At 41.2% G+C, this 25442-nt stretch overlaps 2 protein-coding genes across 2 annotated transcripts; both read right to left on the reverse strand.

Annotated features, from left to right (window-relative positions):
• Nucleotides 1-2512: 2512 nt before the first annotated feature.
• Nucleotides 2513-6470, reverse strand: LOC100993359 (glutathione S-transferase alpha-1-like). Its single transcript, XM_055114407.1, is given in 5 exon segments — nucleotides 2513-3040; nucleotides 4905-4983; nucleotides 4986-5036; nucleotides 5916-5967; nucleotides 6426-6470. Coding segments are annotated over 5 exon segments (684 nt in total). The 3' UTR covers nucleotides 2513-2583.
• A 2885-nt stretch (nucleotides 6471-9355) lies between these two features.
• LOC100975326 (glutathione S-transferase A2) lies at nucleotides 9356-24809 on the reverse strand. Its single transcript, XM_003833148.6, has 7 exons — nucleotides 24728-24809; nucleotides 19201-19317; nucleotides 17604-17655; nucleotides 16281-16413; nucleotides 14171-14312; nucleotides 12889-13020; nucleotides 9356-12012 (listed from the first exon to the last, which is right to left on the reverse strand). Exons 2-7 carry the CDS (start codon nucleotides 19285-19287, stop codon nucleotides 11890-11892), a joined length of 669 nt encoding a protein of 222 aa, XP_003833196.1. The 5' UTR covers nucleotides 19288-19317; nucleotides 24728-24809; the 3' UTR covers nucleotides 9356-11889.
• Nucleotides 24810-25442: the final 633 nt, after the last annotated feature.

Below are 25442 nucleotides of genomic sequence, written 5' to 3' on the forward strand. Positions count from 1 at the left end.
TGGAGGACAAAATGCTGTTATTATTTATAATCCTATTACTAGTGTCCTTAGAGGAAAATTTGGATGGAGACACACACAGGGAGAATGGCCTGTGATGATGGAGGCAGAGATTAGAGTGATGCATGAAACAAACCAAAGAATGGCAAAGATGGCCAAGAGGCAAGAAAAACAAAGGAGAATTCCCTAAGGCCTTCAGAGAGACCACCGCCCTGCTCACACCTCAATTTTGGATTCATAGCCTCCAGAACTGTGAAAGAACAAATTTCTCTAGTTTTAAGTCACTAAGTTTGCAGTAATTTTTTGTAGCAGTCCTAGGAATGGGATACTTATGGTATACATGATTTTTTATTAGAGTTACCTGTTTTTGTGTCTCTCTCACTAAAGTAACCCCATTATGGCTTGTTAATCATTATTTATCCAGCTCCTGGAACATTGAGTATTTTATATTAGATAAAAATAGATATTGTTTCCCTAATTAAACAGGAAAAATATTGGGTGCCCGAAGGAAAATGGTTCTTAAAAAAAGCTTTTCAAAACACAAAAGGAAAAGCCTATTTTTGTATAACCCAAATAGTCATATGAAAATTTCTACATAATTCTTTGACAAGCTATGTAACAGTTGTTGTATGATGACTCTTTTTTTTTTAACAGGTCAGAGTCCAAGTAACTTTCTCACCTGTTATTTAAATCCAAAGTGACATTCTAGGCATGATTTTACATTTGGTCAATGCCAAGTAAGACTGCATTGCAACCACATCTGCTTAGTTGAGCTTTAACTAAATTAGCATATACTTTGGAAAACTTTATTGGTCTCACAACAATCAGAATCAACACTTAGGTAAATCACTTCATTGTTGCAGAACTTTAGAAAATTGGTCTTGCATGTGCTTGGCCTCGATGGCTTCTTTTTCAAACCTTGAAAGTCTTCCTTGCTTCTTCTAAAGCTTTCACATCTACGGGAGGCCTCCTCTGGCTGCCAGGCTGCAGAAACTTCTTCACTGTGGGGAGGTTGCTGATTCTGGTTTTCAGGGCCTGCAATGCACGATAATGTAACCTCAGAGTGAAGCCAAGGGCCGACACCATCATAAACACAACCCAGGAAATCTGAGTCCCTCCTACACAAAGACCAGCTGAGTCCCCTCAATCAACACCAGTGTAGAGGCAGGGAAACAGACACCCAGCCAGAAGCAAAGATAAGAGGAAGAACATGTAGCTCACTAGCATTTTCCCCAAAGATGTCTTTAAGACTATTCAATTCAGTCTCCCTACACACTTCCTTACACATTAATCCTGTAAATTCGTGGCTTTTGTATAAGACAAGAAAAAAGAATGTGCCTGTGAGATATGAGCACAGATCAGTCTCTAGGCAGAAGTGAAACTACAGGAAAATTGAGTCAGAAATGAAGATAGGAAATGTTAAAGGCAAATTATGGGGCTACTTTTTCCCACTGAGGGATACAAGGTTGGGGGCAGTGTGTTGGGAGAGCTGTGCAGAGAGAAAAGCAATGTCTCACAGCAGGAGCTGGAGCCCAGGGAGAAAACCAGATGGAAAGAGCCCTGCTCAGACATACTTGGTGTGGGAAGACAAGGGCACATCTGGGATAAAGGGCATCACAGAGAACTCAGGAACAGAAACCACAGGGGAATAGAGGGATGGGGAGAGATGCTGGGCCCTGGGTCCTTTCCATGATAAAAGGCAAAATGCTCTTCCTGAGGTAGCAGAGATCCTGAACTTTATTGTCCCCGATTCAATGACAGAGTGAGAACTAGGGCTCTGCTCATTCCTTACTTGGACCCCAGGCTCCCATTTTCTCTTCTTATTCCACATCACTGTGGCATCCACACCACCCACTCAGCTTACATCTTCCACAAGGGCCAGGGGCCCAGGACCTGCTGCTGCATGTTCGGTTTGCCCCAGGCTCAACAGCATGCAGCCCTGATGTTCAGGACGTGGCTCTATGCTCTGCACTGTCCCTCTCCAATCTCTCTTGGGCAGTGACTCTACCTTCATGACAGCACTCCTCCCCCAGGAGTAGACTATTTCAGAGTCATTTCTTCTTGTCTGCTCTCCTCATTTCCTGCTCTCTCTGAGATCTGAAGTAAACCTGGGTGAACTTGAATTCATCATCTTTCTTGCAATGTCGGCTCTGACTCCTAACCCACAGTTATAATCTGCAAGTTGAAGTGTCTAGGGGTAGACTGCACTGATGTCTGTAACTTTGAAATGCATAAAAATATCTTCCTCCCCATCCCACACTCACCCTCCCTTTTTGGATACTTATCCCTGAAACACCCCACAGTAACAAACACCCACAATAACAAAACAATGGGCAGTTGGTCTCATGTCTTCCTACGCATGGTGCCAGAATATTTTCTGATGTATTCCATTCATCATGTTCCTTTTAAATCAAATCCAGTGTTGTTCTCAAGACTGTAGACCAAATTCTACTGTGGCTCAGAGCCTCTCACAGCCCATGTTCTAATTATGAACATGAAATTTTGTTAAGTAAAGAATTTATATTGGAGTCTAGTGAATTGTAATTTTGCGATAACAGCCTGGGCAACATTGAGAGACCTCATCTCTTAAAAAATTCTAAAAATTACACAGGCACAGTGGGTCATGCCTGTAATCTTAGCTAGTCGGAAGGTGGCTAAGGTGGGAGGATCACATAAGCCCGGGAGTTCCAGGCTGCAGTGTTCCACTGCACTGAAGCCTGGGAGACAGAAGAAGATATCATCTCCTAAAAAATAAAGAAAAATAAAACAAAACTTTGCTGGAAAATTATAGCTTGGGTGTAAGTGGTACAATTGTTTGTCAGTGCCCCAGGAGTGCCAAGCCACTGTTTTTCTATTGTCCTCAAAATGCAGTGTTCCAAAACGCTGAATGACTTCACTTACTTTCTCAAAGGTAGGGAAATAGGAATTTTTCATTCTATCTTTGATCAAGGCAAGTTTGACATCTTTTTCCTCAGGTTGACATATGGGCGGAAGAAGGATCATTTCATTCAAATGTGCCATAACTTCTATATACATATCAATCCTGAAAGACAAAAACAACCAAATTATCTAATGCCTTTTGCCTTAGATTTTATAGTTTAAAAATCTAAGAGGATAGAGCATCAGGTGGTGGCAAAGCAATTTACCTCCAGTGATTGCCTTTCATAGTCTAGTCATTATGCTCTGATTTTTATAGGTATATTAACATTTTTTTTAAAACAACCTATCAAGGTAGATAGATCTCTAAATTTTGTTACACACATGACCTAATACAGGTAAAAAGAGCATCGGTGGTCACAGTCATGACAGAAACTTGTGGAATCACTGCCAGTACCCACTGGTGCTGTGCCAGGACTGACCATCTCTATTGTGGTTTGTTCTGTGCATGAACTTAGTGTGAGTCAAATTGCCAAAGACCTGCCTCCTAAGTAATCCCAAGAGAGTCCCTGGCACAGCCATCTCAGTCATGTTCCTTGTTCTGTCTCATCATTTTACATCTCCCAGGCCCACTTCTATGCCCAATATTAGCAGTTTTTCCAGTTACTCCCATGAAACATAATTCTACAGCCCTCTCCATGTGCTGTTGCCCGACTCTAGCCACGTGTGCCTTACTTGAGACTCCACCTAAAAGATCCCCTTCCTTGGTGAAATTATTTATACAGTTACAACCAGTGCAAACTTTTTCTTTTGTGTCAAACTCAGGTTTCACAATACTTTTTAAAACAACAGCTTATTGACATACAGCCACATTCAGTGCTTTTTAGCACATTCACAGAACTCTGCAAAAATCATCACATTCTAATTCCAGAATATTTTTTATGACCCCTATAAGGACATCTGTACCATCAGCAGTATTCTTCATTTTACTCCAAGCCCCACTCCTTTAGCCCCAGGCAACACTAATCTACTTTCTGCCTCTATGGATTTGCATATTCTGGACGTTTCATACAAAAAGAATCCTATAATATGTGGCTTTCTGTGTCTTGTTTCTTTTATGTAACGTCTTTATGGTTTAACCATCTTGTAGCATGTATCAGTACTTCATTCTGTTTCATGACAATATCGTTCCATCACATGGCTAAAGCACATTTTGCCCCTCCGCTTATTGATTGATGGATATTTGCCTTGTTTCCACTTTTTGAATACTATGAATATTGTTATTTGCATTGTACATTTATCTTCAATATTTAGTGTGGTTGTATTTTTTATCCTTTTGGGAATATATCTAGTTGAGGAATTGCTGGGTCATTGGTAATACTGCAGGAAAATTTTGGAGGGGCTGCCAAAAGTTCCATTCAGGATTTATTTGGAATCATGTAGTTTTATCACAATAGTGAGGAAACCCTTTGGCTTTGCTGGTATTGAATCAATCTGGCTGTTTCAGCCTTGTAACCATGTGTCAAGATAACCCCAGCATCCTTGGTGCCAGCCTCTGCTAGCCCTGCTCAGGTGTTGCAGTCCATATAATTGGCTGGTAACTTAGGTCCCTGGTCATCATTCTTGGATTTACTGGAACCTGAGATTCAGCTCCTTTGTAACCTTTTCTCCCCAGGCCTTCACCTACAGACTCTCAAACGTTCTATGCCTTGTCCTAAGCTGTTGGCTCCAGTCCAGCCTCTGAAGGCCTGAGCACCTGGAATCATGATTCCCCATCCTCCTGAGTTCATGGTTCATCCGTGTTTGGAAACCTCTGTCAGGGTGCTGGATCCATGGACTGGATCCTCTTCTAGACTCCCCCTCGCCTGAGCCCACCCCATGTTCACTGTTCCCTCATCTCCATGAGACTCTGCAATGCTAGACCCTAGCGTACATGCTGAAGGCCCCTACCATGTGCCACCCACTCAAGGAAGGACCTAAATCACTCCTGTGTTAAATCTGTTGATGGAAGAACAGAAACTATACCATACAGGGCTCTCTCCTTTGTGTCTTTCCCATAAAGGTTGTATTTGCTGGCAATGTAGTTGAGAATGGCTCTGGTCTGCACAGCTTCATCCTGTCAATCTCAACCATTGACACTAGCTGGAACATCAAACTCCCATCTTTACAAAGAAGGAAAAAAAAGGAGAGTGAAATGACTATGAATCCCACTCTTTCAGGATGAAAAAAATGGTTGTGAAAATGACTAAATTTGTACATGAAAAAGAAATTATTGCCTGGTAAGATTTCACCTGAAAGTGCGTTTTTAAAAAGCTTCCTGTAGTCCTTCTTTTTGTTAATCAGCTTCCTTTTACTTTTTATCATGTTGTTTCATTTTTGTTATTTATTTCTCCTCCAGATACATAGTAGAACTCTTGTCTTTTTTTGTGTTCATTTATGTTCATGGATACTTCAGGAAGATGTTGGGATAGGTTACAACAGGACTGCCAACACAATGCCATTTAGAATGAGAAGTTCCCAGAATAAGTCTCATATTTGTGACATTTAAGGCAGGTTCTGAGAGGTTTTTATGTAAGGGTCCCTTTCTGTGCTCTTCAAAGCCTGCAATACTGCTACAATATTACCTTGTCACACCCCCCATGAAAGAACAAAGACTCAAGACAATGGTCACATCTATTTCTCCTCCTTTCATCTAATCTATGTCCTTGAGTATCCTTGGATGGGGAGGCCTGTATGGGATCCTGAGCTGATCAACACAGCTCATTCATGGTGCCCAAAGCATGAAAATAAGGATAGGGCATTCTCAGGGTGCTGGGGATGGTTCCTCTAGCAAATACTCTGAGAAGTCTAGTTCTTTTAGCCTGGAAAGAGTTGCCAGACCTGATCAAGGAGCCACATCCCTTCCATTTTAACCACTTTCTCCTTCTTCACCATGCCCAAATACCACCCCACACACACATAGGCATTGCCTGCTGTTCAAAATTCCTTGTGTGCCTTCTATTAGATACCCACATCAAAGGTACTTAGAGACTTCATCTTACCATTTCTTAACTTGTCCAATTCTTCTGCAGATTCTAGAAATTTCTGGTCAAACTGGAGACAGAAACAGTAAATGAGTTTTCGTTAGTTCATTCCATAGCATTATAAACTTCTGACTTTGAATAGCCCCTATCTGGTGCATCATTTGGAGAATATAAGATTTCTGAGTTTGGCAGTGCACACAGAGGGGCTGGTTGTGGCCATTTGTAAATTTAGACTAGATTCATTGGGGGAATGGCATGGGTCACAGCACATAGCTTCTCCGTCTTCCAGTTCACTGCATCTCCACCCCGATCTCATGACTATCTATGATTAAGTCATGTTTTGAGAGGGGATGTCAATGGAGAGATGGCACTGAGCAGTTCTTCTACTTATGGTGTTGTCATATCTTAGGAAATCCTGTGTCTCCAAGTGAGATCAGACCACAACCTTGTGTGTCCCCAGCATGTGGTATGCCATGGGCTAATGGCCATCAAAGATTCTGCCACCAAGAGGCCTCTTCTGTAATTTACCTCACCCCACTTTTTAGGAATCTTGCTAAGGGTGAAATAGGTCATAGCTATTGCAAAGCTTTAACTCTTGCAACTATAATTTCTTTTTTCTGGAGTAAATGAGACACCATAGGGTAGAATCTCAATTTAAGAAAGGAATTAGAGTCCCCACACTAACATTATTTTTAACCAAAATCTCTGGTTTCTGAATCGGTTTTGTGGGTTCAATATCATCATTTTCATATATTGGCTTCTTGACTTTGGACACATTACTGAATCTCTCTGTGTCTGAGTATTCTAATCTATGAAATGGATATACTTGTGGTACCTATGGTACAGATTGGTAGGTTGGTATGAAGATTAAATTGCAAAGTCATGCAAGGCACTTAGAAAAGTAGCAGGTCTCTAGTAAGTGCTCATTAAATATAACTAATTATTAGAAGTTTGAGAGATAGCTGCTATTTCAGCATGTCATCCTTTAAAAAAATCTAAATCAATCTAATATTGATGAAACTATTCTTTGTTATTGATCTACATCCAGTAACTTAAACCTTGGAGTAAATTACACCTTGTCCTGAGACAAGGGACATTGGTTGGAATGGCAGTCAGCAACAAGGCTGTCTCAGTTTGATCAGAAGCTCAGAGTGGATGCAGGTATTTAATATAAATAGGAAAATCAGTTGTTACACAACCTTTCACAAAGGTCATCAAAACCTTTTACAAAAAATACTCCTGAAAGGGCATCTGTCCAGCAACTGCCTGTTCAAACTTGGCCTGGTGTCACCCTTGTTACTGATGTTTGCAGTGAATGATAAGTATTTCAAAACATTTACTTAATCCTTCTTATTCTTTTGCTTTAAAAATCTTTTTCTTCCTTTATCTCCCTAAGGACATACATGGTTTACTATGGTACACACATACCCATTACAAAACTTTGTTCCCATATAAAGAGTCTCTTTCTGTTTATTAAGTTGACACAATATATCCAAAAGCAGCTGAATGCACAACTCGAACTGTCATCCAAGCACACAAAGAAGGCATTGATGTGAGTATTAAGCAGTTTTTTTTTAATTGTACTAAGGACACATTTAAAAATATTTTTCTGGTGACCTAGATGAGATGGTGTGAGGCAGTGTAGAAAGATTTATAAGATCAGTACTTACTTTGTTAAAGGTTATCGCCCTCGTGGCTCAACAACTTAATTTGAGGTCCTAATGTCGTTTATAAACTACACGTTCATTTCAGTAGCTCCCTCCCATTGAAAGGAATAGATTCAAGTTAAAAACAGCCACTCCCACATGTTTCAGGGCCACAGGACTGCCTACTAGATTCTAAGAAAAATGGCAAGTCATCCTCTTATCACAAGGTAACTGGTTAATATGTTCCTTTTCAAGGTTGGCAATAAAAGTTTAACCAAAAATTTCAGCAGATTTTGCTCTCTTTATAAGTCAGTAGAAACTGGCTTTTTGAAGAAACTCACTTTTCGTGACTTGGATGTAAGGACTAAGGCAGATGAGAAATCTCTGCTGAGGGCATAGCTGGGAGGGCATGTCTGTGAAGGGCAGGCTGATGGCACTCTGGAAGACACTGGGTTGCCACATAAAATACAGGGCACCCAGGTAAATGTGAATTCCAGGCAAAGGATCAGTCACTTTTTAGTATAAGTATGTCCCAAACACTGTAGGAAACATGTTTATACTAAAAAAGTATTGCTTGTTTATCTAAAATTCTCATTTATTTTGCTGTTCTGTATCTTATCTGCCAAATCTGGCCACCCTATTTTTATGTTCTTTCCTCTCTGCATTGCTCAAATCACCCTTCCTGGCCTCTGGGCCTTTGCACATGGCATTTGTCCTGACTGGAATACTCTACTTTCACCTCCTGCTGTATTTTCTCTATTGTGCCTTTCCCTGCATTAATTTGACATGATGTATTCAATATCAGATTTCCCCTTAGACCTTGAGTTCTTGAGAGCAGAGCCTTCTTGTTTGAGTCCAGTCCTTATTGTCTGGGACAAAACATGGACATCATAGGAGCTCCTAAAATAAGATAGTTTTAAAATTTACATGGAAAAATTCTAGCAAATACAAAAGTAGAGGGAATAATATAACAAGCTTGAAGGTACCCATGACCTGCATTCATCAATTGCCAGCAACATTTTTTTTATCTATGCCTGGCAGTGGATTAAGTTATGTTGGCTTCCAAGAAAGAGAGGTCCATGTCCAAATCCTTGAGTCCTGTAAATGTGACCTTATTTGGAAAAAGGCTCTTTGCAGATGAGGTTAAGGAATTTGAGATGAGATCATCCTGGTATATCCAGATAGGCCCTACATCCAATGACAAATGTCCCTGCAACGTAGAGAATAGAAGACACAGACACACAGAGGGTGAGGTGCTGGAAGCCCCAGGCAGAAAGTAGAGTGATGTGGCCATGATCCATGAAAGTCCAGAAATGCCAAGAGCCACCAGAAGCTGTAAGAGGCAGGGAAGGATTGTTCTCTAGTACTTCCAGGGGAATGTGGCCCTACTCACACCCTGACTTCAGACTTCTCGCCTTCAGAATTGTAAGAAAATGCATTTCTGGTGTTTCAAGCCACCCAGTTTGTAGGAATCTGTGACAGGAGCCACAAGAAAATGACACAAACTCCCACATACTCCCTCCACTACCAGGGGATTCTTTTCAAGCAAATCCCAGACAGCATATCATTTTGTCTGTAAATACTAGTATTCATCTCTAGGAAGGAAGAACTTCTTTTCTAAACATAATCACACTATGATTGTGTTTAATATGATAATCTCTTATCATATTAAAATTCTATAATTCCCTAATTTCATCAAAGCTTCAGCATTCTAGTTCATGTAAGTGTCCCATAAAAATTTCTTAGCAGTTTGTTTATTTTGGTCAGCATGCAAGCAAGGTCCTTACAAAGCATTTGAGGGATATGAGTCCATTTTTTTTAGAAATTAATGAATGAATAGAGACAGGCAGAGTGTGTGGGGGTTTGTGAGTTCTCAAAGCCCAGTCTCATATACCAAGGTTCTGGAGTTGCATAGAGCTGTGCATGGATCTGTGCAGATGTCATTGTCCGTTGGTGATGAAGCACTGGGGACCCAGCAGGCCAAGCCCCACACCACAAGCTCACAGTACAGGGGAGCAAACACAGTGGCCCTCAGGTGTTATTAGAGGTGAAGGGGTGGCCTGACCCTCCACAGCTGTGGGTATTTCTAGTCAGGTGGGATGAGAGACTGAGAAAAGATATAAGACACAGAGACAAAGTATAGAGAAACGATAGTGGGCCCAGGGGACCAGCACTCAGCATACCAAGGACCTGCACCAGCACCGGCCTCTGAGTTCCCTCAGTTTTTATTGATTATTATTTTCATTATTCCAGCAAAAAGGAATGTAGTAGGAGAGCAGGGTGATAACAAAGAGAAGGTCAGCAAAAAATATGTGAGCAAAAGAATCTATGTCATAATTAGGTTCAAGGGAAGTTACTATGACTGGACGTGCATGTAAGCCAGATTTATGTTTCTCTCCACCCAAACATCTCAGTGGAGTAAAGAATAACAAAGCAGCATTACTGCAAACATGTCTTGCCTCCCACCATAGGGCGGTTTTTCTCCTATCTCAGAATTGAACAAATGTACAATAGGGTTTTGTACTGAGACATTCAGTTCCCGGGGCAGGCAGGAGACAGTGGCCTTCCTCTATCTCAACTGCAAGAGGCTTTCCTCTTTTACTAATCCACCTCAGCACAGACCCTTTACGGGTGTCGGGCTGGGGGATGGTCAGGTCTTTTTCATCCCATGAGGCCATATTTCAGACTATCACATGGGGAGAAACCTTGGACAATACCCCGCTTTCAAGGGCAGAGGTCCCTGTGGCTTTCCACAGTGCATTGAGCCCCCAGTTTATTGAGACTAGAGAATGGCAATGACTTTTACCAAGTATACTGCTTGTAAACATTTTGTTAACAAGGCACGTCCTGCACAGCCCTTGATCCCTTAAACCTTGTTTTCATATAACACATGTTTTTGTGAGCTCCAGGTTGGGTCAAAGTGGCTGGGGCAAAGTGGCTGGGGCAAAGCTACAAATTAACATCTCAGCAAAGCAATTGTTTAAAGTACAGGTCTTTTTCAAAATGGAGTCTCTTATGTCTTCCCTTTCTACATAGACACAGTAACAGTCTGATCTCTCTTTCTTTTCCCTACAAGAGGCTCACTGGGGCTCTGTGGAGGGCAGAGGACAGCCCAGTGCTCCTGGGAAGCAATGAGGTAGCGTTAAGTGTGTCCACTGGGAAGGAGCTTGCCAGGTAAGGGTAGCAAATGCACCCAGGCAGGAAGGCAAGAGGCCCCACCATGCTCAGAGAGTTGACTGGGCTGAAGATCAAGGAGTGAGGACAGGTGTGAGGATGCATTTTATATGCAGTCAGGATTCACTGAAGAATTCTGTGATTTTTTTTTCCAATTTGCATTTTAGAAAAACTACTCTGGTTGTAAGTGGAGAAGAGACTAGAGCAAAGTGAAGCTGCAGGTAGGAAGCCTGTGTGCCTGTCTGCTCCCTCAACCACCTCTGCCAACTGTGGGGAAGCTCCCTCTAAGAGGAGGAGAGTGCAAATTGCAGAAGCCCAGGTGTCCTGGGAGAGATTAGCATTATAGGACCAGTATGGGGGTGGAGCTAGAAAGCACTCCTAATCTAAGCACTCTGGCACAGTGACACACCAGGGAAAAATGATTTTGCATATAGTTATTTGTATGTAATTCACATATACCATCTGTATCTTGGCAGCCCAGGCCTGAGTGGCACTGAGGGAACTGAGAGAAGGCTTATGCCTGGGACCCCCATGGAGGCTTAAGGGGCAGAGTGAGGATGAGCCAGGAGCACACGCACCGTAAGGGACAACAAGGTGGCCTGAGAGCAGAGGGTGGGTCTGTTTGCTCTTCAATATTTCCTCACCTCCTAGAAAATGGAGGAATCCACAGCAGACAGAATCGTTGTTTTGCAAATGCATTAGAAAGAATGCTTTTATCAGAAATAAAATGACTGTTCAGGAAAAGAAGAAAATGTCTTTATGCCATTATCCAGGATGGTAACTCTTCTCCTGTGCATACCTGAAAATGTCAGAAGTGCATTTTTACATTGGCATTTTAATAGATTGTATGACAAATTGTATGTTACAGGGCAATTCTTGGAAAAGTCAAACAAACCACATAATTTATAGTTTCCATTTTTACTGAATTTGTAATTCCAAGAATATTGTTGGCTAGGAGGAGATTGGAAAACTGAATTCACATCAGATCCTAATGAGAAGAAATCAATTTTAACTAAGTGGGTGAATAGGAGTTGTATTATTTAATTAGCATATAATTTGAAAGAGTTCATTAGCTTCACAACAGGCACAATCAACACTTAGGTAAAGCACTTAATTGTTGCAAAACTTTAGAATACTGGTCTTGCATGTTCTTGACCTCTATGGCTGGTTTATTAAAACCTGAAAATCTTCCTTGATTCTTCTAAAGATTTTGCATCCATGGGAGGCTTCCTTGGGCTGCCAGGCTGTAGAAACTTCTTCACTGTGGGCAGGTTACTGATTCTGGTTTTCAGGGCCTGTAATCCACAAAGCACAGCCTCACTAAAACAACAAGTCAAGGGCTGACACCCCCATTAACATGACCCAGGGAATCTGAGTCCCTCCTGCCAAAGACCAAGTGAGTCGCTTCCACTTGGGTGAAGGCAGAAACAGACACCCAGTGAGAAAGGAAGATAAGAGGAAGAACATGTAGCTCACTTTATTTTCCCCAAAGATGTCTTGAAATTTTAATCAGTTCAGTCATCCCTATCTTTCTTCTTACATATTAATCCTATAGATTAGTGACTTTTGTATAAGACAAGAAAAACTAATGTGCTTGTGTGATATCAGCACAGATCAGTCTCTAAGCAGAAGTGAAAATATGGGAAAATGAGTTGGAAAGGAAAATGTTATAGAAAATAGTAAAGACAAACCATGGGACCACCTTTTCTCAGTGAGAGATACATTGTCGGGGGCAGAGTGCTGGAGAGCTGGGCAGAGAGGAACAAAATGTCTGACAGCAGGAGCCGGAGCCCAGGGAGGAAACCAGATGGAAAGGGCTCTGCTCAGACTGACTCAATGTGGGCACATATGGGATAAAGGACATCACAGAGAACTCAGGAACAGAAACCACACTAAAATAAGGGATGGAGAGACATGCTGGGCCCTGGGTCCCTTCCATAATAAAAGGCAAAATACTCTTTGTGGGGTAGCATGCACTACAAATTTCCTTTCCATAACAAAAGTGTTTTCATTCCTCAAAATTGGAGCCTGGAAGCTCATTTTGGAGACCTTGGGGCACTGAAGGCCTGGAGAAGGCTGGGGTCAAAACATGCTCAGTCCCAGGGCCCAGATACAAGATTCCAAGATGGGAGATGTGGGGCTGCCTCTCTGAGGACTGTGAAATGGGTTACCTTCAGCAGAGGGAAGCTGGAGATAAGACTCGAGTCAAGCTCTTCCACGTAGTAGAGAAGTTCCACCAGGTGAATGTCAGCCCGGCTCAGCTTGTTGCCAACAAGGTAGTCTTGTCCATGGGTCTTTAAGACCTGGAGAATGGGAGGAATCAGATCAGGAACACATGCCCACCCAGGCTGGGACCACTGCTTCTTTCAGAGCCTCTCCACCCTGAATTTCCCCACCTCTGTTGCCTTACTGCATGGATGCAGAAATCCCGAGCTTTCTCCACATTGTCTGAATCAATGAGAGAGTAAGAACTGTAACTCTACTCACTCCTCAGTTGGAGCTCAGCCTCCCATTTTCTCTTCTCATTCTACATCACTGTGGCGTCTACACCACCCACGCAGCTTGCTTCTTTCACATGGGCCAAGGGCTTAGCACCTGCCGCTGCATGTTCTGTCTGCCCCAGGCCCTGCAGTGTGGAGCCCTCACATTCAGGACATGGCTCTACATTCTGCTTTCTCCCTCTCCAATCTCCCTTGGGCAGTGACTCCACCTTCGTGACAACACTCTTCCCCCAGAAGGAGACTATTTCAGAGTCCTCATTTCCCCTTGTCTGCTCTCCTCATTCCCTGCTCTATCTCCCTGGGATCTGTAGGAAACCTGGGTGAACCTGAATTCATCATCTTTTTTACAGCATCGACTCTGGTTCCTAAACGGCACTATGTTATAATCTGCAAGCTGAAGCGTTTAGGAGTGAACTGCTCTGATGTCTGCAACTTACTATAAAATGCATTTTACAGAATCTTCCTCTGCATCCCACAGTCACTCTCCTTTTTAAAAATACTGATCCCTGAAACACTGCAATATTCTCTGGTTGGGCAATTGGTCTCCTGTCTTCCTGCATATGGTGCCAGAATGTTTTCTGATGGATCACTTTCGTCATGCCCCTGTTCAATCAAAGTCCATGGGGTTCCATAGACTGAACAGCAACTCTAGTGTGGTCCAGAGCCTTCCACAGCCCACATTCTACTTATGAACATAAAGTTTTGTTGAACAGATAATTCCATATTGGGGTTCAGTAAATTAAAATTTTACTGGAAAATTATAGCTTGGGTATAAGTGATACAATTGTTTCTCCACGTCTATTTTCATAAAATGCCTTGAGAGTCAGAGTGCTGCATTGGTGTCCAGGAAGTATCACTGAAAGTGAAGATCAGTGCCCCAGGAATGCCCAGCCACTATTTTTCTACTGGCCTCTAAACTCAGTTCCCCAAAACACTGAACAGCTTCACTTACTTTTTCAAAGGCAGGGAAGTAGCGATTTTTTGTTTTCTCTTTGATCAAGGCAAGCTTGGCATCTTGTTCCTCAGGTTGACTAAAGGGCAGAAGAAGGATCATTTCACCCAAATCTGCTATACCTTCTATATACATATCAATCCTGAAAGACAAAAACAACCAAATGGTCAAATATCTTTTGCCTTAGATTTTATAGGTTTATAAAAACCTAAGAGAGTAGAGTATCAGGTGATGGCAAAATAATTCACCTCCAGTGAGTGCCTTTTATAGCCTAGTCATTACGCTCTGAGTTTTACAGGTATATAGTCATTATGCTCTGAGTTTTACAGGTATATTAACATTTATTTCCTAAAACAGCCTATCAAGGTAGATAGATCTCTAAATTTTGTTACACGCATGACCTAATACAGGAAGAAGAGCATCGGTGGTCACAGTCATGAGAGAAATTGGTGGAATCACTGCCAGTACCCACTGATGCTGTGCCAGGATTTATCATCTCCATTGTGGTCTGTTCTGTGAATGAACTTAGTGTGAGTCAAATAGCCAAAGACCTGCTTCCTAAGTAATCCTAAGAGAGTCCCTGGCACAGCCATGTCAGCCATATTCCTCATCCTCTCTCATCATTTTACACCTCCCAGGGCTACTTCTATGCCCCATATTAGCAGTTCTTCCAATTACACCCATGAAAAACGTTTCCACAGCCCTCTCCATGTGCTGTTGCCCATCTCTAGCCATGTGTGCCTTTCTTAAGAGCCAACCCCTTCCCTGGTGAAATTCTCTGTACAGTTACAACCAGTGCAAACTTTTCTTCTTTTGTGTCAAACTGGAGTTTCACAATACTTTTTAAAACAAGAGCTTTACTGATGCATATTCACATACCTGTTGAATATGCAATACATGCATATTGCCACCTATTATGTTATACTATTGAGTGGTTTTCAGTGCATTCACAGAATTCTGTAAAAATAATCACAGTCTAATTCCAGAATTATTTTTGTCACCCTGATAAGGACATCTGTACCATTAGCAGTATTCTTCATTTTTCTCCAAGCCCCACTCCTTTAGCCCCAGGCAATCACTAATCAACTTTCTACCTCCATGGATTTGAATATCTGGACATTTCATATGAAAAGAATCCTATAATATGTGGCCTTCTGTGTCTCGTGTATTTTATGTAACATGTCTTTATGGTTTAACCATCTTGTAGCATGCATTCGTACGTCATTCCTTTTCATGACCAAATAACTTTCCATTGCATGGCTAAGGCGTATTTTTCTCCTCCATTTATTGATTGATGGATATTTGGGTTGTTTCCACTTTTTGAATTCTATGAATATTGTTATTTGCATTATTCACTTATGTAAAATATATAGTGTGGATGTATTTTCGATTGTTTGGGGATATACTTGTTAGAGGAACTGCTGGGTCATCAGTAATACCATATTAAAGTTTTTGAGGAGCTGCCAGCAGTTTCATTCAGGATTTATTTGGAATCATGCAGTCTCATCACAACAACAAGGAGACCCCTTGGCTTTGCTGGTATTGAATCAATCTGGCTGTTTCGGCCTTCTATCCATGTGTCAAGGTAACTCCAGCATCCGTGGTGCCAGCCTCTACTAGCCCTGCTCAAGTATTCCAGTTGATATAATTGGTTGGTAATTTAGGTTCCTGTTCATCATACTTGGAATTACTGGGACCTTAGACTTGGTTTCTTTGCAGCTTTCCCTCCCCAGTCCTTCATCTACAGACTCTCACATATTCTATGCCTGTCCTAAGCCATTGGCCGGGGTCCAGCGTCTGAAGTCCTGAGCACCTGGAAACATGATTCCCCATCCTCCTCAGTTCATTGGGTTTATGAGTGTTTGGAAACTTTTGTCAGGGTGCTGTGTCCATGGACTGCATCCTCTTCTAGAATCACCCTCGCCTGAACCCTCCCCATGTTCACTGTTCCCTCATCTCCATGGGACTCTGCAATACTGGACCTCAGAGTGCATGCCCAAGGCCCAGCCTGCTGCTGGTCTTGATACCCTGCCATGGTCCCACCCACTCAAGGAAGGACCTAAATCACTCTGTGTTCTCTGTGGATGGAAGAACAGAAAATATACCGTACAGGGCTTTCTCCTTTATGTCTTTCCCATAGAGGTTGTATTTGCTGGCAATGTAGTTGAGAATGGCTCTGGTCTGCACCAGCTTCATCCCGTCAATCTCAACCATTGGCACTTGCTGGAACATCAAATATCCATCTTTAAGAGGAAGAAAAAAAGGAGAGTGAAGTGTCTATGAAACCCACCCTTTCAGGATGAAAAAAAATGGTTGTTGAAATGACTAAATTTGTAAAATGAAAAAGAAATTACTGCCTGGTAAGAGTTCACTTGAAACAACTTTTTTTTTTTTTTTTTTTTTTTTTTGAGGCAGAGTATCATTCTGTTGTCCAGGCTGAAGTGGAGTGGTGTGATCTTGGCTCACTGTAACCTCTGCCTCCCAGGTTCAAGCGATTCTCCTATCTCAGCCTCTCGATAGCTGAGATTACAGGCATGCACCACTGCACATGGCTAATTTTTGTATTTTTAGAAGAGATGGGGTCTCACCATGTTGGCCAAACTGGTCTCAAATTCCTGAACTGAAATCATCCACCTGCCTCAGCCTCCCAAATTGGGATTACAGGTGTAAGCCACTGCACCCAGTCCAAACAATATGTTTATAAAGCTTCCTGTAGTTCTTCTTTTTCTTAAGAAGTTTCCTTTTAGTTTTTATCCATTTATTTCATATATGTTTTTGTTGCCCCTCCAGATACATAGTGGGATTCTTGAATTTTTTATGTTGATTTATCTTCATGGATATTTTAAGAAGAGGTTGGGACAAGTTACAATAGGACTGGCAACAAGATGCCATTTAAAACAGGATGTTCCCAGAGTAAGTCTCATGGTGTTTGTGATATTTAAGGCAGGTTCTGAGAGGTTTTTATATAAGGGTCCCTTTCTGTGCTCTTCAAAGTCTGCGATATTGCTACAGTGCTACCCAGTCCCACTCCCCCCATGAAAGAAAAAACTCAAGACAGTGGCCACATCTATTCCTCCTCCTTTTGTCTAATGCATGTTCTTGCATGTGCTTGGATGGGGAGGGCTGTATGGGATCCCGTGCTGATGACCACTGCTCACTCACAGTGCCCCAAGCATGAAAACAAAGAAAGGGCTTTCTCAGGGGTGGGAGATTGTTCCTCTAGCAAATACTCTGAGAGGTCTGGTCCTTTAAGCCTGGAGAGAGTTGCCAGACTTGCTCAAGGAGCCACATCCCTTCCATTTTAACCACTTTCTCCCTCTGCACCATGTACAAATACCATGCCCCACACACATAGGCATTGCTGGCTGGTCAAACCTCCCCGTGTACCTTCTACTAGATAGCCTCATTAGAGAAACTTAGAGGTTGATCTTACCATTTCTTAACTTGTCCAAATCTTCTGCAGATTTTATAAATTTCTCTTCAAACTGGAAGCAGAAACAGTAAATACGTTCTTGTTAGTTCATTCTATTATAGACTTGTGGCCTTGAATGGCCCCATCTGGTGCATCATTTGGAGAATACAAGATTTCTGAGTTTGGCAGGGTACACAGAGGGGGCTGGTCATGGCCATTTGGAAATTTAGACCTAATTCATTGAGAAAAGTGCATGGGTCACAGCACATAGCTGCTAAATCTTCTAGTTCACTTCACCTCCACCCTGATATGAATGTCTATGATTAGGTCATGTTTTGAGAGGGGACATCACTGGAGAAACGGCACTGAGCAGTTCTTCTAGTTATGGTGTTGTCATATCTTAGGAAAGCCTGTATCTCCAAGCGAGATCAGACCACAACCTTGTGTGTCCCCAGCATGAGGCATGCCATGGGCTAATGGCCATCAAATATTCTGCCACCAAGGAGCCTCTGCTGTAATTTATATCACCCAACTTCTCAGGAACCCTGCTAAGGGTGAAATAGGTCGCCGATGTTGCACAGCTTTCACACTTGCAACTGTAATTTTCTCTTCTGAAGTACGTGAGACACAATAGGGTGAAATTCTCAATTTAATAAAGGAATTAGAGTCCCACACTAACATTCTTTTTAAGGAAAACCTCTGGTTTCTGATGTGGTTTTGTGGCATTGGGGAATGCTTTTGTGTTCTAGAAGCCTCCTCCCATCATTTTAACCATGTGTTTATTTCTCTGCATCCTCATAGACACACAGGCTGCCCCAGGGCAGGGACTGTGTCTGTCTTGTTCACTATCTCCATGACCAAGTACAGAACCTGGAATTAATAAATTCTCAAGTAAGTAATTGCTATGAATGTAGTCAATCTTTAATAGGTAGTTTGTTACAATCCACTCCCTTCCATCTCTCATTTGTAGTTTGCATTTTACCTCTAATTACAATCATTTTTTAATATTATGCATTTTTTTATTGTGGAAATTATGAACATGAATAAATATAAACAGAAAAGCGTAATGATTCTCCTTATACTTCTCACCTAGAATCAATAATTATCAATCAAAACCAATATGGTTTCATCTATATGCCCACCTACTTCTCCTCTTGTAATATTTCCAAGGAAATCCCAGATCCATATGATTAATCCTTAAATACTTCAATGTGTTTTCCTAAAACACATTAACTATTCTAAAGACAGCCATAGTACATTATCACACATGAAATATTAACAATAATTATTTCATGTCCTCAAATATTCAGTCGATATTCATGTTTCTAATTGTTGTATAAATGCCATAAATTATTTTTTACAGTTTGTTTAAATTCTAATCCACTTAAGTTCTGCACTTTGTGATTAGTGTCTTAAATGTATTTTAATATGTATGCTTTTAGAGGAGAAGAAATTTTAAGAATTACTAGGTCAAATCTGTTCATCTTTTTCTTAATTACAGTCCCTTTTTATTTAAGGCACAATGCTTCAGTTAGTAATCATCTCATAGTTTCTGTGGGAAAAGTATGTGATAATGCAATCGTAAATCTGACTTAAGATGACCTAACTCAGAACCTACCTCTACTCCAGCTGCAGCCAGGAGCCACCGGATGGACTCCATTCTGCCCCGTATATTGGAGTAGTGGAGCTTGGGCTTCTCTGCCATGGTAGCAGTCTCCTGGAGGTTTCTCTAAGCCTGAATGAATGAATGAATGAATGATTTAAGCCATAGAATCAAAAATGTACTTTAGGATGTATGGTTGAAAACCACAAACAATGCTGAAGAAGAACCTGCATTCTTCATGACTGTGTTGGAGGAGTTCCCGGAATGTTTTCTTGGCTCAAATTGTTACCCAGCAGTGGCCACCCTCAGATTCCAGCAAACCAGTCTCAAGTTTTCACTGTTTAACTCTGAATTTTCTTGGCAGCCTAAGAGGTGAGAGTATGTGGTAATAATACATGTATAGGAGTTAATGGGAAGAGGAAGAATTCAAGAACTAATATTTATTGAAAACTTCCTAGTGATCCTTCCTCAATGCTAGTCCCTTTCAATATTTTATATCTTTAACCCTCCTTATAGTCCCATGAAATTGTTATTATCTCCATTTTTTAGTTAATGAAATGGAACATCAGAGAAATACAATGTTCACAGTCACACTCTGGTTGGTGATGGACATGAATATCTACACCAAGGACTAAAATGAAATCATACCTGGAAGCTAGCTGGGTGAAGGCCCTGGGAACCCATGAACTGGCCATGAAACCAGAGGATGTCACTGACAGGGAGGACTGGCTGGGAGCTAAATCACTCTTCAGCTCTTTGGCTGTGAGACTGCATTTGATCAAAACCAGAAATTAGGCCTCAGACTTGTTTAACTGTAGCTAGAAGATCCAAATTCTTTCAACAGACAGAGATTGTTAATCCCTTGCTTCTTTTGGAATTCTGTATTCTAACTCTATGGGGTGCATTTTGTTTTATAAGCTGGAAGAAGTGATGTTGCTGCATTAATTTTGCAATATGGAAGGAGCTAGCATTTGTTCAACGTCAGTCATACACTGGTCATTCTTCTAAACTTCTCTTTGTTTTATCCTACAAAAATCACCTAAGGTTAATGTGGTTGTTATTCTCATTTTACATTTGAGGATACTGAGGTTTTTAAAGTAACTTGCTCAGAGTAAATGATAGATCTGGGATCCAGGCTCACTGCTATTAAAAACCAAAGACTGAGTCTTATTTTCTATGTTAGTGTTTCTCAAATATGCATGGTAATCTTTCAGCAGATTGTGAAATCCCATTACTTTAAAAAATAAATAGAAAAGAAAAGAATAGAAAATATCAGTGAGCATGACATGTTGAAAGGTAAGTAATGTTTCATGAGTTGTTAGTTTCAGTTATTTGTATACCGTGTGTATGGATCTTTGCATGTGTGCATGCTCACTTGGTCATTGTAAATGGTTAGAGACTGGGCTCATCAGTGAAGTTTGATAGCCCTTGCTCTATGCCAGGCTGTTTGGGTGGTGGAACGTAGCAGAGTATCAGAGAATGAAAACCAGTGGCTGCAGGGACAGATGCAACTAATTGTATCATGAATGTGAAGGGAAAGACACAGGACTCATTGAAAGAAGGAGTTCCAGTGCCAGGACTTAGGAATAGTTGCGTTTTCTCACCAAACCCCCAGCTCTGTTATTAAACATTAAGATTCTTCTTGCAAAGTTTTGTGGTTGTTGAGTGTGGAACAAAAATATACTTGCCTTTAACAACTAATGTATTTATTTGTTATTTTCCTTTTTTTTGAGACAGAGTTTTGCTGTTTTTGCCCAGGCTGCAGTGCAATGGCGTGATCTTGGCTCACTACAACTTCAGCTTCCCAGGTTCAAGTGATTCTCCTGCCTCAGCATCCTGAGTAGCTGGGATTACAGGCACATGCCAGCACACCTGGGTAATTTAGCATTTTTAGTGGAGACAGGGTTTCAGCATGTTGGACAGTCTGGTCTCGAAAGCCTGACCCCAGGTGATCCACTCACTTCCGCCTCCCAAAGTGCTGGGATTACAGGCATGAGCCACTGCACCCGGCCTCAACTAACGTATTTCTAAAAAAGTATGCATGATTAAAATTAGGCATCAAAATCTTTTAAATGTCTACATTTTAAAATATGGGAGACAATAGTTTAACCTTTGGAAAGTAAAGAATTCTTTGAAATCATACCGAATCAACTCACCTGTTTTGTAATTAGATATTTTGACATTGTACTTTCTATGATAACTCCAGGAGTAAATTAAAGTAACTTGGGAAATGGAAATAGCATAATTCGGCAGAATGAAAGGGAGAGTGAAGTTCACATGAAAGCGTAGGGTGTGCTTGTTTAATTGTTATGGACTAGAGTTCACAGTGTCGTAATTCCAATCCCCAAAATAAACTCTCTTAGCCATTGATTGAGGATCATGTTTCAAAAGGAAGTGAAATTTTATCTTACATAATATTTTATCACAACACTCCAGCTGATAACTAACATATCACTTTCTCAATGTGAGGTTTCCAAGGGTCAGGCTAAGACTGAGACATAGGTTACCATTGAGCTTTGTTGGTTCAACAGAAAATGAGAACCAGAGAGCTCAAGGATTTGCCATGGGTCATACACACATGCTCCTCATTCATGGTCAATATCTAAGGAGTGTGTTTACCTTCTGCAACAACCCTGGGAAATGGCTCCTATTATCCTAATTAAAGATGGGCACATTGAATTTCAGAGAGCTAAAGCACCTGTCTCATGCTGCACACTTGGTGAGTGTTGGGTCAGCCTGAACTCCTTCTGATTGCAGATCCAGAGCTTTTCCACTCCACCCTGTAACCTGGTTCTCAGCTCCTGTCTGAGAAGTTGTTTTATATTTTCCTATTCAATGTATATTGGCCAAATAAATGTTGGAAGGAGAGGGCGAGAGGGGAACATCTAATTCCTGAGTTCCTCCTGTTAGCAACTTTTCAGGGGCTTGCTTGGAAGAAAAAACTAATAAAAGTGTGCCTTTCTCTACTTTGACAACCTAAAAACCAGAGTGAGTTGAGGACTAGTATAATTACTTTACATCAATAATTAACTTACATCAATTAAAAAATGGGCTTGTTTTGAAAGGAATATAAGGTCTCATATTTCCAAGAGTAAATTAAAGGAGTTACATCTCTGAGGTGGTCCCAATGACACTGTTTCTTATCAGAGAGAAGGGAGAATGAGATAAACCACGACTCCTTCCATTATGAGATTCATAAATGCAGTAGGTTGTTTAATCTCTGAGCCTCAATTTTCTCTTCTTAGAATAGAGATAGTTATTTCTACTTTTGAGGGTTGTTGAGAAAGTTAAATGAGATAATGTACAAAAAATTCACAGTAGGAACACAGCAATGGGTGTTTGCTCTTGTCCCAGTGCTTGGAAGATGGGTGAGTCTCTGGACACATTGAGTAGCCCATGGATCTTCTTTCTTTGATCCATCTATCCACCAATTATTTTACCTACCAACAATCTATGTATATGTATCTATTTATACTCTCTGTCTACCCATTCATGTATGTATTATTTTATCTATCAATTGTTCTATGTATCTATCTCTCTGTAATCTGTCTCTTCATCATCTATTATCTATCTTGTATCCATTTCTCTGGTTCTCTATATTTTCTCCATAGAACTCTAGTAGGAATAAGATTTTATATGAATCCAGACTTATATCAAATCTGTCATATGGTGGCTCTCTGTTTCTCTCTCTCTTTGCTTTTTAGCTCCTGTACAGAGGTCAATGATATTCACTAATCAGTCCACCTGGATTAACAGGAAGTTTTAAATGAATGTCCAAGCAGTGGGGCACATCGGTAACATAGCCTTGCTTAGCCCCATGAGGTCATGTAGTCCCATGGTTCTCAACCAGGGGGATTTTGTTCCTCTGCTCCAGAGGACATTGAGCAAGGTCTAGAGACATTTTGGGTTGTTATATCTGCAGAGAGGGAGAGGGGGCTACAAATCAGATAGGTAGAGGGCAGGGATGTGTGGGGAAAAGAAAGAGAGATCAGACTGTTACTATGTCTATGTAGAAAGAAGTAGACATAAGAGACTCCATTTTGTTCTGTACTAAGAGAAATTCTTCTGCCTTCAGATGCTGTTAATCTGTAACCCTACCCCCAGCCCTGTGCTCACAGAAACATGTGCTGTGGGGACTCAAGGTTTAATGGATTTAGGGCTATGCAGGATGTGCTTTGTAAACAAATGCCTGAAGGCAGTATGCTTGTTAAAAGTCATCACCATTCAGTAATGTCAAGTACCCAGGGACACAAAACACTGCGGAAGGCCACAGGGACCTCTGCCTAGGAAAGCCAGGTATTGTCCAAGGTTTCTCCCCATGTGATAGTCTGAAATATGGCCTTGTGGGAAGGGAAAGACCTGACAGTCCCCCAGCCTGACACCCATAAAGGGTCTGTGCTGAGGAGGATTAGTAAAAGAGGAAGGCCTCTTTGCAGTTGAGATAAGAGGAAGGCATCTGTCTCCTGCTCGTCCCTGGGCAATGGAATGTCTCTTGAGAAAACCGCCTTAAGGCTGGAGGTGAGACATGCTGGCGGCAATACTGCTCTTTAATGCACCAGATATGTTTATGTATGTGCACATCAAAACACAGCACATTTTCTAACCTTGTTTATGACACAGAGACATGAGTTTGTTCACGTTTTCCTGCTGACCCTCTCCCCACTATTATCCTATTGTCCTGCCACATCCCCCTCTCTGAGATGGTAGAGATAATGATCAATAAATACTGAGGGAACTCAGACTGGCGCCAGCGCAGGTCCTCCATATGCTGAGCCCCGGTCCCCTGGACCCACTTTTCTTTCTCTATACTTTGTCTCTGTGTCTCTTTCTTTTCTCAGTCTCTCATCCCACCCAACAAGAAACACCCACAGGTGTGGAGGGGCAGGCCACCCCTTCAGGGATGCTTAGAAATATCCTAGAGTGGGCAGGACAGATCTCCGTTCAAAGAATTACACAGTTCCCAGCAACAGTCAGAGCCTCTTTCTTAGCTATTCTCTAGATTGGCCATGAGTTGGTAGTACTCCAGAGACAGAATATGACTTGTCGTCGAGCTAATTAGTGGCACAGGCTCAACTAGAATCTAGTCCTCCTAACATTCAAACTAATTTTTTCTAATTATAATAAACCTTAGTTTTGAATTTTCACAGCCAATATAGAATTACAGTGTCACAATTTACAATTGTGTGTTGACTATATATATAAAGAAATTTTTGCATACATTGCCACTTCTTCCAGCACTGATTATTCTCAGATTGTTTAAAATGCTACCATTTCTTTTTTCTCCTCATGTCATTGTTTCCCATACCTTTAAATGCTGAGGCCCTGGTTTTCTAAATTCTTCATTTTTACATTTCTGTAAAGATGTATCCAACACAAAAGAAATAAACAGTTCTTGAACTGTCACCCAAACACACCAAGATGGCATGATATGAGTAAAAACAAACTTTTCCTTGTGCTAAGGACACATATTAGCGTATTTTTCTAGGAGGCTAGAGAGGAGGGTGTGAGGCAATGTAGAGAGATTTATAAGATCAGTACTTACTTTGTTAAATGCTGTCACCTTTGTGGCTGGACAACTGAATTCCAGGTCCTAATGTATTTATAAGCTCTTTGTTCCTCTCAATAGTTCCCTCCCACTGAAAGAAGGGTCAAGTTAGGGAAAAGCCACTCCCACACATTTCATGGCCAAGGGGCCACCTACTGGATTCTAAGACATGAGGCAAGTGATCTGCTTATCAGAAGACACTGGTTAATATGTTCCTTTTCAAGGTTGGTAATCAAAGTTTAAACAATACATTTCACCTAGATTTTGCTCTTTTTGCAAGTCAGCAGAAACTGGCTTTTTAAAGATGCTTTTTTTCATGAGTTGGGTGCAAAGACTAGGGCAACTGAAAAAACCCTATTGTGAGCATAGCTGGGAGAGGATGTCTGTGAAGGGCAAGCTGATGCCACTCTTTTCTTACTGGGTTGCCAAATAAAATATAGGACATCCATGTAACTGTGAATTTCAGGCAAACAATCAACAATTTTTTAGTTATAGCTATGTTCCAAACATGGTATGAAACCAGATGATACTGAAATATTATTTATCGTTTACCTGAAATTCACATTTAGGTGGGTATCCTGCATTTTATCTGACAAATCTGGGAACCCTATTTGCATATGCTATCCTCTTTGCGTCACTCAAATTGCCCATAATATAACAAATATGAAAGTATCCATCACCTGGATTCATCAATTGCAAATATTCTTTCTTC

The sequence above is a fragment of the Pan paniscus genome, chromosome 5 (assembly GCF_029289425.2).
Source record: "Pan paniscus chromosome 5, NHGRI_mPanPan1-v2.0_pri, whole genome shotgun sequence".
Taxonomy (NCBI): domain Eukaryota; kingdom Metazoa; phylum Chordata; class Mammalia; order Primates; family Hominidae; genus Pan; species Pan paniscus.

What these genes read in the sequence shown, in the direction of transcription:
- LOC100975326 (XM_003833148.6), bottom strand. Translation starts at nt 19,287, where the DNA reads ATGGCAGAGAAGCCCAAGCTCCACTACTCCAATATACGGGGCAGAATG. An exon ending in TGGCTGCAGCTGGAGTAGAG is followed by an intron (nt 17,656 to 19,200) that starts GTAGGTTCTGAG and finishes TTCTGCTTCCAG; the next exon opens with TTTGAAGAGAAATTTATAAA. An exon ending in TTTGGACAAGTTAAGAAATG is followed by an intron (nt 16,414 to 17,603) that starts GTAAGATCAACC and finishes TTCCTCTTAAAG; the next exon opens with ATGGATATTTGATGTTCCAG.